General features: G+C 26.3%; 1 protein-coding gene across 1 annotated transcript in view; it reads left to right on the top strand.

Moving 5' to 3' along the window:
• Positions 1-404: 404 nt before the first annotated feature.
• The window catches only part of LOC100202076 (ubiquitin domain-containing protein UBFD1), a 31355-nt gene continuing 15184 nt past the window's right edge, over positions 405-16575 (top strand). Inside the window, exons 1-6 of the mRNA XM_065803368.1 lie at positions 405-691; positions 1058-1093; positions 11052-11198; positions 14019-14053; positions 15849-15914; positions 15998-16103. Coding sequence (XP_065659440.1) covers positions 472-691; positions 1058-1093; positions 11052-11198; positions 14019-14053; positions 15849-15914; positions 15998-16103 — 610 coding nt within the window. The 5' untranslated portion in view covers positions 405-471. The remainder of the gene's footprint in view (positions 692-1057; positions 1094-11051; positions 11199-14018; positions 14054-15848; positions 15915-15997; positions 16104-16575) is intronic.

Here is a 16575-nt window from a genome sequence, read left to right as displayed (position 1 = left end):
AGTTAATATTGTTATCAATTTTTGTATTTTAATAAAGACAAGTTTTTTTTTCAATTTTTTTTTACGTCGGAATCTTCGTTGCACTTCTCGAGAGCTCATCTATTACGACTTTAGCTTAATCAAGGCAACGAAATGTTAGTAAATAAAAACTCTCGATGATCCAAAACAAAAAAAAAATTGCTAAAATTTAAAAACACTACAGTGTTCAGACACTATCGAAACGACAAAAGTGAAATCCAATTTTAAAAACTTATATTGAATATATTAATGCACCTTTTTGAAAGTATTTTAAAAAAATTCTAAATTTAACTTGTTTTTACTAAATAAAGCAAAATTCTGAGTATACAAAAAAAAAAAAAAGAAAAGTTTGAGCAAAAAACTGAATAGTAAATTAATGTAGAAAATTTCATTTAGATTAATAATAATATAACTTAAAAAAGAAGATTTTTAATTGCTTGTAGTTTCAAATTAATGATGGAAATAGACACTTGTTACGATAAAGAGAATATAATATGCTCTGATATTATCAATGATGAACGTCAACCTACAATATCTAAAAATGAAAATTCTAATATAAAAGGGGATCCACTTCATCTTAAATTTGTTTGGAATAAACAAACGTATGACATAGATTCACTTGGCATGCTTAATTCAGTTTTAGAGTTACGAGAAAAAATAAAGGAGAAAACAGGTATAAAATTATTTCTGTATTAATACAATTCTAGATTAATTCAATAATATTGATTTTAGATAAATTATATATATATATATATATATATATATATATATATATATATATATATATATATATATATATATATATATATATATATATATACATATATATATATATATATATATATATATATATATATATATATATATATATATATAAATATATATATATATACGTATATATATATATATATATATATATATATATATATATATATATATATATATATTTAGTTTTATATGTTTTTAATTAAATTTTATATATAAGTTGAAGAAACTTTAATGTTTTTTAGTTTAATTGGTTCCTTTTTTGTTTTTCAAGGAATACCTATAGATAACCAAAAGCTCATGTTTAAAGGTATATATTTTTCAGTAAAAAAAAATTATTATAAATTAAATAGGTGTATTTTTCATTATAACTAGATAATTTAGTAGTTTTAATAAAATTTTTGTCACAGTTAGGACTATTGGAAATAATAACCCAAATTTTTTTATCTTAAGTAAAATTTTATCTTAAATAAAATAGGAAAAAAAGTTAAATGTTTTAAAATAATAAAATAAATAAAAAAAGTTTTTTAAATTTAATAACAATGTGATAATATTGATGAAAAACATTAGGAGAGAGAGAACAACAGACAATTAAAAAAAAAAAAATTTATTCTTAAATGAATTAATGACATCACAATGTTTTGTTTTTTGACTTAAGTAAAATGCTTGTTTTTAATAAACTTTTAATAAAAATTTGTTTGTTTGTTACTATTTTTTTTTGTTTGAATAATTTGTTTGTAACTATTTATTTGTTTGAATAAAATTGATTAAATGACTATGACCAAATTATTAATTAACACACACAATCAGACACACACATATGAACATACAGATATATATATATATATATATATATATATATATATATATATATATATATATATATATATATATATATATATATATATTTATATGTATATATATATATATATATATGTATATATATATAATATATATATATATATATATATATATATATTTAAATAATTTTAAAATGTATTCTACAAAATAGAGTGCTCAATGTTCTTAAAAGAACAGAGCTATTATAAATTAGAAAATCACTGAAATCACTTTAAAAAAAAAAAAAAATTTTGTCAAGTGATTTTCTACTAATTTATATATATATATATATATATATATATATATATATATATATATATATATATATATATTTATATATATATATATATTTATATATATATATATATATATATATATATATATATATATATATATATATATATATATATATATATATATAATATATATATATATATATATATATATATATATATATATATATATATATATATATATATATATATATACATATATATACATATATATACACATGAATTTTTTTTTGTTTGTTAAATTTAAGGGCAGCATATAATTGTCAAGTTTGGTATTTTTGTTTTCTTTATTGTTTTGTCTTTTAATTAACTTGTCTTTTTTTAATTTATTTAATTTAATTAATTGTCTTCTAATTTGGTAAAAGATTACTACATCTGTTCAGCAACATCTTAAGAGTAGTCCAAGGTCATTTGTACAATTTTGTTCAAGATCATCTGTATTTTATTTTTACTCCAACAACATCTGTCCAATATCATCTGGAAATTCAATGACCCCTAACAATATCTTTAGGAAGATGTTGTAACTATCTGGTAATTTTTTTTCAAGTCCAATAACATCTGGAAGAATTTCTTCCAGACGTAATTACATCTGAAACTACATCTGGTTATAATGATATGTTTATATTAAACATTTTCTTCCAGATAAAACTACATCTGGAAATGTACAGATTCCAAATGTAGATTTTCAGCTGTAACTACATCTGGAAATTTACAACTTCATCTGAAAAAAAATATCGTTAAAATTATACCTGGTTAAAATAATGCATATATATTTAATATTTTTTTCCGGATGTAAGTACATCAAAAGAAAACCATTTATGAAACTTCATCTGGTTATTATAACGCATTATAATTTGATAATTTCATAAAATTCTGTAGTTATATTTAATATAATTGAAAAGATGCAACTACATCTGTAGAATTTATAGATGTAGTTGTGCAGATGTAGTTATTTTTAACATAATTGAAAAGATGTAACTGAATCTGCAAAGTCTCCAGATTTAGCTGCACAGATGTTGTTATACTTAGATAATTGAAAAGATGCTACTACATCTGTAGTAATTTTATACTTTTTACACAGATGTTATTTGACATCAATGAAATTTCAGATGTTGTTGGACAGATGCTATTATACCTCAGTGTATTTACAGATGTTCTTAGACAGATGTTATTAGACATAGCAAAACTGATGTTGTTACCCTGAACCCTTTTGTGTGGTATTTCCATAAGGCTATTTTCTTATTTGAATATTACATTATGGAAGAGTTGAAGCAATCTTTACAACCTTTCCTTGCATTTACCTGTTTTACAGACCATGACTGAGTATTTTTATTGTAATGCAAGGGTAAGAGGAGTAAAGAGTGTCACCTATTTACAAAAAATGTAAGACATTATTTGATATTATATAGGTTGTAGTTAATAAATGTAAAATATATATTTGCTTAAAGTTTGCATGTAGTTAAAAACTCATAAGGTTGCAAAAACTCATAATTGCAAAAGTCAGTTGTTTTTTGATGTTTGTGACATATGCTTTAATATTCATATATAATCATGCGTGTACATGCACACTAGGGTGGCCCTTATTTTTAAACTTTCAAATTGCTTAGCTCCCAACCCCATTTCTTGTTCCAATCATGAAAATAATGGTCTATACAAAATTTTAGCATAATCGGACAACTGTAAGTCGATCCTCATTGTCCATGAAGTTTCCAAATTTTTGCCCTGAGAGTCATTTTTTAAGTGAAAAATTTAAAAATTGTTTTTAAAACTGTTTGTGCTGCTCGTGTAAAGTGACTTTTAGATTGTCTTCTTTTTAGACAGTAAAATGGCATCAAGTTTATCTGGGAGTTCATCACAGAAGTTAAGAAAAGATTTTTATGTCTGTCTTGTTGGCTACATTTCAAATCAAATTGTTGGTGCCAAATTGCCTTGGAACCGGCAAGTTTTACGCGTTTTCTTCTACAATGTAAGAGTTGTAAAGCTTACAACAAAGGAAAGTGCAATACTGGTGATTCAAGAAGTTTCCATTTTTTTTGCAAAAAGCACGAATTCCTACTAAAAGAACTGACCACTGTGTTGAGAAGTTACTGAAACTGTATGATAAATGGAAAGGCTTACAAAAGAATTTGACGAGAGGTGCAGGCAAAGACAAAGAAAAAAGAGATATCTTTGTAGACAATATGGATGATCTGTTTGACATAGCTCATTCAGAAGCTTTGGAACAGATGAAAAATGAACAGGATAAGAATTTCTTAGTCCTTCAGCGCCAAAAAGGACGACCAGGGTTTATACTTGGTGTGGATCACAAACTAAAACACAACGAAGAAAGGGCACTGCAATGGAAGCTGCCAGGAGAAAAAGGACTTATGAAGAAATGGAACAACATTTCGGTACTCATGAGCTTTCTACATCAAAAACTGATTATTCAGCATCAAGCAGTGAAGACATTGATAGTAGTGACGACATTGATAGTAGTGACGACAGTGAAAGTTCACCTGCCATCATTCAGCAAATATCAACAGCAGCAGCAAAAGTTCCAACAACACGAGATATATTGGTATATTCCATTGAGGTATATTCCATTGAGGTATATTCCAACAACACGAGGTATATCATTCCCCGTCTCGCAGAAGTTTTTGATAGGTAGAAAATTACTGACAGAAATGGGGTTTACATATTAATGGCTGCTGCAGATGTGATACTGAAAACGTGGTGATAAATCGCACTTCTTTTCAACGCCTTAGAAAAAAATTAAGACACTCAGAAATTCAGCAAAACTTTAACCTAAATGATTGCCAAAAATTAGTGCTACACTGGGATGGAAAGCTGCTCCCAGCACTCACTGGTGTTGAAAAGGTAGATAGACTGGCAATAATAGTAACTTTTCAAGGCAAGGAGCAATTGTTGGGAGTCCCTGATACCCAAACATCTTCAGGTGAAGAGCAAGCTATGGCTGCTTATCAAGCAGTGGAGAAGTGGGGTTTAACCGAAAAAATTCAGGCAATTTGCTGTGATACGACAGCAAGCAACACAGATCGAGTAAATGGTGCCTGTACAAACCTAGAAAAATTATTCAATCGTGACTTATTGTACCTTTCTTGCCGTCACCACATTTTTGAGTTAGTTTTAAGGAGCTGTTTCGAGTAACTGATGGGTGCAACTTCTTCTCCGGACATGACGCTTTTCAAAAGATTTAGAGAAGCCTGGACGAAACTCGACAAGAACGCTTATATAACTGGTGGTAATGAAGTGTCTGATGATGTCCGCTCTACCATTCTTGGATTTGTTGAACACCACTTTTCTACACAAAAACAGCAGAGAGATGATTACTGAGAATTGTTGGAGTTAACAATGATCTTTCTTCGTGGCATTCTAAGAACGGAATATCGTTTTGTATACCAGGAGCTGTAAGTCATGCTAGATGGATGGCAAAGGCAATTTATGCATTCAAGATATACCTGTTTCAAAATCAATTTCAGTTATCACATACAGAGAAGAATTCTTTAAGAAGAATATGTATGTTTCTTGCTCGAGTGCGTGTTCAAGCCTGGTTTCTATCATCAGAAGCGATTACAGCACCATATCATGATTTCCTATTCATGTGCCAACTGATTAATTATCGAGACAGATCCACAAGTCAGTAAGGCTGCTGCAAAGAAATTTTCCAACCACCTCTGATACTAGTTAACATTCTCACCAAAGACGAAACTGAGAAACAATTTGTTTTACAGATCGTTGCCGGAGACCGTAAAAAGTACCCAACTGCTACTAAATCCTGTCTTATAAAACAGCAATGTTCAAGGTTCATTCGTTCACATTATGTTTTGATTCTATGGACGTTATTGTTGTACATGAAAATGCTTTTGCCTTATAGCTTTTTGGTGTAGTAAATAAGAACATGGTTGATATAGACAAGAGTATGTCGCTTTTGAACAAAATTAATCATTATGCATACTATGTTCCAGCTTAAAGGCGTTTGAGGGTCACCTTGCAGTTGTCTGATTGAGCTGAAATTTTGCACAGCTCCTTATTTGGTTGATTGGAACAGGATCAGGGGTTGGGAGGTGCAACATTTTTACTTTCGAAAATTTCAATACAGCTAAGTATTGAAATTTTCATTTTATTATTACTACAGCTTTGTTTGGCACACAAAGCAATAGTAATAATAAAATGAAAAAAAATCAAACAAGACATTTGCCATTTGACTATGAATGTTTATTTTGGCTTAATAAAAATATGGTGTCAATTAGTATTGTCATTTATTTAAAGTTTAATGGAGAATTCAAATAATCTGTTGGGTAGTTTTTTTAACAGAAATTTTTTTTTTTGAAAAACTCAAAGATACAATGAGTAATTAATGAAACATAAATTGTTTACTTACAAAAATTGATTGAAAAAAAATTTAATTTAAACAAATCTATTGAAAATCATTGTGACAGTTTGTTAAATACAAATTTAGACATCTTTCATTTTTAAAGTTGTGAAATGTGTGGTTAAATGTTGTACAGCGCATCCATAATCACCTCCTAAAATTGTATTTTTTTGTTACAATATTAATACTTTCTAAATATTTTGTCTCTTGCTTTACAATTTCAGTACTATATACTGGTAGATTTTGATTCAAGTTTTTAGTTTGTTTTTTTTAATTTTAGACTAGATTGTTTCCACTGGGTTTAATATTGGACTCTAGCATCCTAAACATTACGACTATGTTTTTTAGCACTCTTTCCAAAACATGACCAGGAACATTATCTGCTTGCGCAGCCAAATCTTCTAAAATATTGAGATATAATGAGAATATAAAATCACGCTTCTTCAAGAGTTTTGGAGGGAGAAAAGTTGTTTAATTGATTTTTTATAAAATACTTTTAATAAAAAAATTTTAGGCAAAGATAAAATTTTTTTAATTTAACATTGAAATTTTGACTTCCATTATTTTAAAGTTAAATTAGGTCAAGTAAAATGGAAATAAATTCCAGTTTTTACCCTGATTTTTTTAGCAAAGTGTTTTCCGGATTTTTTGAAAATGACCTAGATGATCTCTATTAACAAATCACTGATATAAAATATTATATCACTTGCTTTAATGTAGAACACGTTTTTCTGTTTTGAAGAAACATAATAAATGAACAGTTTAAAGTCATTAATAATTGAAGAATGGAATGTAAAACTTTAGGAGTAGACAGATAGTTTCTGTTGACCACCCTTGTACCCTTTATCTAGTAGCATAGATGTAAGCTTGTGTTACATTATTACCTAGGTTGATGAACCCTGGATTTTCTTGGCTCTACTTATTGGTTTTTGCTCAATTAACTCAATTAACAAACACAATGCAGAAATAGAATTAATAATGGAATGTTTATTTTCTTTAAATTCTTAATATATTAAATAATTAAATTCAAAATTATATTTAAAAAAATTTTTAGTATAAACTAATTTTTTTCTTTTCTCAACATAAGTATAAATGTATTAAAATATTAATTTATTATTAAAAATATTAATTTTTTTTTGTTATTATATCTTAAATTTTTAATTTCATTTTATTTTATTTTTTTGCTTGCTAAGGCGTTTTTTTGCTTGTTGAAGAAGAGCATTAACAGAATATCACTTAAATGTTACGAATAACAGTTAGTTGTCTGCATCCATTTTATTACTTCTTAAGCAAAAATTGTAGTAATATTTAAGGTAATGCAAAACTCAAGCAAGTAGATATATATTCTATTAAAAAATATAACAGATAAAGATCATTTAGTTTGAGTGCTAACTTAATTGGAAAGTCTGAATATAACACATACCTTTATCAACAAATTAAAAGATTAATTAAAATAACTTTTTATTAAAAAATAATAAATAAATGTTGAATATTAAGTATGGCATTACAAAATCTTGTTTTTATTAGATATTTTATATTGGTTTACTTCAAGCTTGTTTGTGTTAAATATTTGCTTTTTTCAAGTGAAAAAAGCAATCATTTCCATAAAATAAAATAAAAATAAAATAACATAAACAGTGATAATAAAACATAACTTTTTTTGTTACTAAATTATTTTTTATTATTAAGTAGAAATTTTAGTATGTTTTTTTTTATTGCTTTAAAAAATTGTATAAATATTCTTGTGCTTTCAAGATGATAAATTAAAGTTTTTTATTATAAATATTTTTTTTAATGGCTTTTTTTAAGTTATGTTTAATAACTTTGTATACAAAAAAAAAAAAGTTAAATAAATTTGTTTTCTGTTGGTATGTACTTTGATAATAAATTTTTTTTTGTTTTTAATTTTATCTGAATTTTTTTTTTATTTGTAAATATTGCACTTATATCCAACATAGTTGTCATTCAAACTTTTGTAACAAACTTTTTTACATAATGGTTTTTTATAAAACTAATTGCTGTTTTTGTGTTACCGCTTATAGACTAATTTAAAAGTTAAAAAATGATAAAAAGTTGCTTAACGGATATCAAGATAGTTGTATGTAAAATAGCTTAACGCATACATAAATTGCTATTAGCGTAACACTTTAAAACAATGCCTGTACTGACACTGCTGACACTAAGGCTCAAAATATTTTTCCTTATTTATCATTTACTCAGATAGTTAACATAGCGACTTATTTTCCAGAAAACCCTAATCACTTTTCACTCCTTGATTTTTGTTGTGATGAATCAAGTACTTTATTGGTTTACTAATACAAATCCTTGAGAATTGTTTAACAAACACAACTATATACTCCAGTCTTGATAAAAAGTCATCATTTTGATTGCTAAGAAAAAGCAGCTTGTCTTGAATGTGATCTTTCTCTTGTGATTACTTGGGGCTTGCAGATCTTATGTAGTTAGCATTTTTTTATAGCAAATTTTACTTGCTTAGATCATTTAAATCTTTTTAGTAAATAGAAAGCATTCAGTACCGTTCTGATATAATGATATATAGTAAAAATAATGATATAGATATTAGTGATGTACCAGTTAATCAACATCAGTATCAGCATCGGCTTAATCGACCACTTTTTGCATAATCGGTATCAGCATCGGCCTAATTTTCCAATTTTCCAACCGATAGCATTTTAATATCTTTATCCTGCATTATGATAATAATTAAATAATAAATAAACTAAACTTTATGCATTACTTAGAATTTTTTTGATAAATTTTTATTTTGACTTTGTTTACAGGCAATATTATTTATTCTTAAGATGATGTTTATAAGCTTTAATTTAACAGCTGAATGTACTTATAATTTTACTACCATTGTGTTGTTTTTAGAATAATTTTATTTTGTGTTGTTCTATTGTTATACTTAAAAGTAACCTATTTAAGCATTGTTATCTATATGTGTTCAAGTATAGCCCTACTATATTTCTATATTTTTATTTGTTATTTTTGTTTTATTTCAATTCACCTCCCCAAGGGCCACTGCGATCGAGGAGGCTACTTTAGATATGGTTACAACCCTCTCAACTTTATAACTCCAAAACACAAACCTTGACAATAAAGGCCACTGCGTCGAGAAACAAGTTTAGCGTGGTACTACCAGGGACATGGCAGGGATAGAACATCACAAAATAAAATAATTATAAAAATAACTTACCTAAAAATAGTTTAGATATCTAAACAACACATGATTGTTGTTTAAATATCTAAATTCCTATTAAATTAATAAAGAATTCTAAGTAAACTGCTTATGATAGTACCATTTTCTTTTTAAAAAAGAAATGAAAAGGGTTCCTCGAAAATTGTATTTATTTTTTGAAAGTTTACTTTTCATAGTAAAAAAAACTAAAAAATGTATATTTTTTAACTGAGTTTTTCTAATGTCTTTTAAAATAATGGTTTGACTCTAATTTGAGTCCAAGTATTTGTTTACCAATACTGATTCCATGAAAAAGATTACATGATTTAAAGTTGTATGGTTTTATATTTTCAAAATTTTAATAGTTAGTTAATTCATCGGCATCGGTATCGGCCTTTTCCCATCCATCAACATTGGTATCGGCATCAGTCAAAAAAAGTGCTATCGGTACATCACTAATAGATATAATAAAAAAAATTGCCATGAGACTAATTGAAGTTTTGTTTTTTAATCGAAATTTCAAGTTACCACATAAAAAGTTCTTTAAGAAGCTGTTTTCAAAGCATGAAAATTTATTTAAAGGAAGGAAAATAAAAGAATCTATTTTGTGCTTTTAAATGTTTTGTATGAATGCATAAACTTAAATACCATTTAATCTAGTATAACTTTTCTTCTTTTATTTAAAAAAAATCAATTAATTGATTTCTCTACATTCTAAAAATTTATACATTAATTTCTTTACACTTTTCTAAACATTTGACCTTCGTTTGAAATCTATAATTATTACATTTAAACAATAATGCTGTCATTGTTGATAGAAACCAGCTTTTTTTTTAAAGCAATCTAATGCTATTAATTTACACTAAGTTACATGCCGGTATAAAATGTAGCATTTATATATTTATGGGCCTTCAAATCAAGCATATATATTAAAATCCCGCATGAATAAGCATTTTTTAAAAAAACCTGCATGGGCTTTTTGGAGCTAGCAGGCCCCTGAGTGCATTAAAACATATTGTGTGACTTAGTATATGAATTGTTGTCGTTGTTTTTTAAAGGAATTAACAGTATTTAATTTTAACTTGTTTCTCTGCACAAAAGCCTTGTATGTCAATGTTTATGTTTTGGAGTTATAATGTTGAAACAAAACAAATATAAACAACAATTAAGAAGATTAGCCTTGGATACCAATGTTATTTTTAACAACTATTTAACTTACCAATGACAAGAAAATTTATACTATTTATTACAAGAAGAGTTATTTTATGTCTTTAAATAACTCTAAATTAAATGTTTATATTAATAACCTCAATATTAATAACCACTAAGCCCAGCTATGATGTAACCGCTAAGCCCAGCTACGATGTAGTCACTAATCTCAGTTGACCATTTAGTCATTTTTCTTTAACTACTTAAGTTTAGATGGTTTAATTTATAGCATAGCAAAAAATCATGGTAATTTCCTAAATTTTTTTATTTTTTATCCAAACAAATGAACAAAAATTAAATTAAAAAAATGTTCTTAATATCCATTTTAAAGATTTTGTTTATTTTTTTGATCAAGGTTTAGTCAAAGACGATTCTTCAACATTGAAAGACATTAATGTTATAAACAATTCAAAATTTATGGTTGTTGGATCTACTGCACATGATATTGAAACTATAAAAACTATATCTCCACACCAGATCATTCAAGTACAGCAGGCAGATGGTATGTTCGTTTTACGTAATAAACACAACTGTGTTGTGTTTATTATCTACTATTATAATAAAACCTTGTTTGTTACAATAGGATGTTTATATTTTTTTGAAATTAGGTAATTTATAAATATGATTTTTTGCATAATTATTTTATAAGGATAACTTTTACACATATTTTGATAAAAAAACTACTTTTCTTGATTGCTTAAAGAACAATATAAACACAATCTTTTCTCTGTAACTCTGAAACAATGTTTAGGATGTTTAATTATCAATGCATCTTGATCTGTAACTACTTAGCTTTTTTGCTTAGTGATTGGTAAATTTCATCTTAATTAAAAGTTATTTTCATGCATAATTTCAAAATTTGCATTTCTCTATCCATGAATGATAGCTTACATAAAAAGTTTATTTGTATGAAAAGAAATAAAATTATCAGTCTAATGAATGTAACATAGAATATCATGAAATGAAGTTTTTTTTAGCTAAAATATTTTAAATATCTCAAAAGAGAATGGGTTGAAAGCCCTTAAAAGATCAAAACACAATCAATACTACTTTAGTAAGAATTAAGAGAAACTCAGAATCAAGTTGCAAGTCATAGAGTAAAGATTTTTTTGAACTGTTTTGTTTATAAGATCATGCAGATAAAGTCAATCCATGTAAGATTCATGTAACTTAAGTCATGATGAACTCAGATTTATATAGTTTTTATAGTTTGACAGGTCACTCCTTCTTTATCATATAAAGCACATGCAACACATAACCTCACCTTGTATAACCACTAACTGTATAATTTAGTTTTTAAAATTATGAGGAGAAATATTTTGAGGTTTTGGTTTTGAGTCTGAGAAAGTTTATTTTATGTGTTTTAAATGATTTACACAGAAAAGTTTCAACTTATATGTAAATTAAAAAAAAAAAACATTATACAATTGTTTTTAACTCTTTGTTTTACAATTGAGTTTTGTTACAAAAACTCAGATGTAATTTAAGTTAAAAAAAATATTTTTTTGATAAAAATATTTTTGTACACGTAAAAATTATAAAGTTATCAATCAAATTTTTTTTTTTTAATTTCAATGATAAAATCTGAGATTACCAAAAGCACCTGAATTTTAAAGTTTTTAAATTGCAATCAAATTATCTGCAAAAATAGATAATGTAAAATCATCTGTTCAAATGTACTAGATTTTTTTTTGTTATTGAAGGATCTTCTAGTTCCTTAAACTATGCACCCACCACTTTTATATCCACACACCACTTTTCTATGCACCCACCAATTTTTGTTAGTTAAGTTAAATTATACGGAACAGGCGTGTTCTATAAACCCAGCAGCAGCTAGCCATGCTAGCTCATGCGAAATTGCACAGAAGATGATGTGCTGTAGTAATTGTGGCAGTTGATCAAGTTTTTTTTGTAGCGGTCAGCACTGATAGCACTGACAACTTTGTTAGGTAGTGCATTCCATAGGTGAGGGACGTGGTTATTAAAGAAGTTGTAGCAAACAAGGCAGTTGTTGTCTATTTCTGGATGAAAGCGCTTGTGATGATTGTAGCTTGGTGGGATGTTTGGTGGATCATTATGCCAGCTAACTGATTCAATATTGTTTTTGATTTTGTATTTTTGTATGAGATCGTCGCGTAAACGTCTATTTAGTAGAGAGGTAAGATTATTTTTACCCAGGTGGATAATGTAATGCCAAGTAGAATGCAATGTGACTGATTTAAAAGGAAAGCATTTTCTCACCATAAACTTTTAATTTATCAGCATATTTGTATAGGATTTTATCATCTTAATTCATTAATTCATAATTCTAAACTACAGTTTTGATGAAAATGATGTAGGTTGGTATGAATTTAAAAGGAATTTAATAGTGTTGTGTTACTATGTTAATAAGGTTTTTATTTTCTTTGTTTGAAAAGTGAATAAATCAGTTTTGTTTTTAAGATAGTTCCTATTTTGTCATTGAACGTAGTTATTACAATCTTTGATTAAGTTAGTTTATGCACATTGCTGACATTCAGTATTGTGCATACTTTTCAGCAGATTCCCATTGAGTTCTTTGTTAAATTGAGTTTTTTTATCAACAGCAGAACTCATTAGATCATCAATTTAATGTTTTTTAAACACTTTAAAGCAATTGTGTTACTATTACTTAATCACTGTCATTGTTTTTATACATTTTGTGTTGTTTATATTTTCAAAAGTAAAAGATAGGGTTTTTAGCACATCATATTTTTTACCTCTTATAAACTTGTTATTAATCTGTTGTTACTATTAATCTGCTATTAATACTGTTAAGTACTTTTCATTTAAGTTTTAATAGTAGATTTATAATTAGTTTGTGATCTTAAAAGTTACACGGCTAGTTACAGTATGTTGTTAGCAACCAACTCCCTTTAGTGTTAACAATAGTAGTTGAGTGTAATTAAAGATAATGATATGAATAAGATTGATTTCTGATTCGTCAATAATTTGCAATTGTTTGCTAAAAAGTATAATAAATATTTCATGGAAGTTTGCTTACTATCTATGTATATACTATACACTGTATATGTTGTACTAGATACATTTTGTTACTTTTTTTTTTAAATTTAAGTTTAATTATCTATAATCTAACATATTTGGTATTCAAAGTACTGTTAGAGTTGTGATTGGCTTATATATTACCTTTTTTTTAAAAAATATTGGATCTCATCCTTTTTTTTTTCATCATCATTTTTTTAAAATCTTTAAAATCTTTTTAGCATCTTGTTAATCTTGTTTTTTAACCATTAACCTTGTTTTTATACGATATATTTACTAACATTTTTAAAAAATTTTTTAGCCGCTTCAAGTAAAGAGCCTTTATGCAAACAAAAGGTTGTTTTTTTTGTTTCTTTTCTGTATATATATATTCTATATTTAAAATAAATTTATGTCTTGGTCATGATGTTAAAATGATCTTATATTGTGTTATATATGATGTTATATTGTGGCTGGTGAAACATCTTAGTTATGATGAAAGTAAATTTAGGAAGAGAATCGGATTGTAAAAATTGCTTCAGCTTTCCATAATATTATATTTAAAAAAGAAAACGATATTTTAGAAATTTAACTGTGGGACCATGGACATTAAACTTTAAAAAAAAGCATTTAAAATAGCATAAAAAATAACATTAAAAAATAATAAAGAATAATGAGTAAAAGTTCGAGATGTGAATTCTTAAAAAAGATTCTGATTTTATTTAAAAGCTTGACAAGTGTTGAGAAATTTATAGGTTGCGTTAAGAAAAAAAAAGAGGGGATTTTAAGTTTTGGAATCTATTATTTTTCCAGCTTTTTTATAGTTTCCTAAATTGTTCATTTATCCTAAATGTTCCCAGATTCTCAAAAGGGATCCCAAACCTCCAAGACATGTTGTGTTCATATTAAAGAGAATGACTTAAAAAAATGTTTGGACTAAATTTTTTTGATTAAAACAAAAGAATAAATGAATACCAACAAAAAGTAACTTTTTTATTTTAGTCGAAGCTCGCCTTCTCCAATTTATTGTCGGCCAAAAAGTCAGCATAATATACACTGCAATCTACAGACTTGATAATTTATTCAAGCGTGTTTTAATCCTAAGAGTTTCAGTACATGATATCATTGATTTTTTTGTTTGTTTACATATCGATCTTTTACGCAAACAAAAAAAATCAATGACGTCATGTACTGAAACTCTTAGGAATAAAACACGCTTGAATAAATTATCAAGGTTGTAGATTGCGGCATATATTATCCTGACAGTTGCGGCATATATTATCCTATTTTAGGCTTACAATAGAACAAAGAAGGCAAGCTTCGACTAAAAAAAGGTAATTTTTCTTGGTATTCATTTATTCTTTTGTTTTAATCAACAAAATTTAGCCCAAACATTTTTTTTATCATTCTCTTTAATATGAACACAACTTGTCTCGGAGGTTTGTGGATCCCTTTAAAGTAATCATGAATCTCAACTTTTTTAGAACTTCAGGATGTGATAGACCTGAAATTAATAGTGATGATTTAACTTATAAAGGCAGAGTATTTTTTTGGGGCGTCATATCCCTAAAGCGAATGTTTTTAAATAGACTTGTGAGTTTAAAATGTTTTGATAAAAAATAATATGAAACAAAATTTATTTTTAATTTGTTAATTTAATTTATATAAATTGATTTACATGCACTTTAATTTATACATTGATAAATTATAACTATATGTATTTATTAAATAACTTAATAATAATAAAAAAAAATGATAAAAAATTTGGCATGTTATTTGTTGTAATCATGGTGTTTTAATATAAAAAAATTGTGTACAATCACTACACAAAGCATATGAAAACACATACATATATAAAGAATATATGCACACGTTTAAAAACTGTATATAAATTGTATGTTAATCTTTAAATTGGTTTCTTCTAAGCACACTTGTTTTGCTCTTACCTTTAGTAACACTATAAGAAAAGAATAAAACATATAGAATAGGAAAACTATATTAAAACTTAACTTCGATATTATAAATTTGTTGTAAAAGTCCTGACTTTACAACAACAAAGAAGTTTCATGTTGTTTAAAACACACTTGCACACCAAAACATCTAAAGTAATTTATTAACATTGCAGTAATGGCTTACTATAAACTAAATTTAGATGCATTTAAAAGTACTAGAGAAAGGAAAGCCTGATGATGTTCCTCCTGGAATTAAAGGTTTAAAGGTAAAAAAATTTCTTTAAAAAATAATTGTTCTAGTTTTGTTTATTTAAATAATTGGCATGTAACCAACAAGTATTTTGATTAGGAGAAGTTGCCAGAGTTTCCACTTTCTGGTTTTATCAATAAGGCTGGTGGTAAAGTTAGACTTACTTTTAAATTAGAAATGGATCAACTTTGGTTAGGAACAAAAGGTAATGTTTTACTTTCTTTTTTTTTTACTTCCTTAAAATTTTCGCTGTTTTTAATAGAATACACACCCTTTTGTTTTCAGAAAATTTTATTTTATTTAATTCAAATTTGTTTAAATTATACAAAAAATAATTTGTAATAGTTAACTGTTCATTTTATTCAATAGCTCATATTCAATACAATATATTATACCCGTATTAAAAAACAACAACTTGATAATTAAAAAAAAATGTTTTGAACATTTAACAAAATTAATCTAGCTCATCTTTCATTCTTATCTATAAGATTCTGAGTTACATCCCCACTATCATCATTTGCTGCACAACATGGAGGAATATGAAATGATCATAAATAAAGTCACATGATTGGAGCTTTACTATGTCATGTAAATTTAAGTTAATATTTTCATCCATTCTATAATTACAGTCTAAACTTGTTAATACTTTTTGTATCTTGTTCAAAGTATTTGGCAAC

This window comes from Hydra vulgaris, chromosome 08, assembly GCF_038396675.1.
Source record: "Hydra vulgaris chromosome 08, alternate assembly HydraT2T_AEP".
NCBI classification, from domain to species: domain Eukaryota; kingdom Metazoa; phylum Cnidaria; class Hydrozoa; order Anthoathecata; family Hydridae; genus Hydra; species Hydra vulgaris.
The sequence above is the reverse complement of the archived record's forward strand: the minus strand, read 5'-3'. Positions and strand labels throughout refer to the sequence as shown.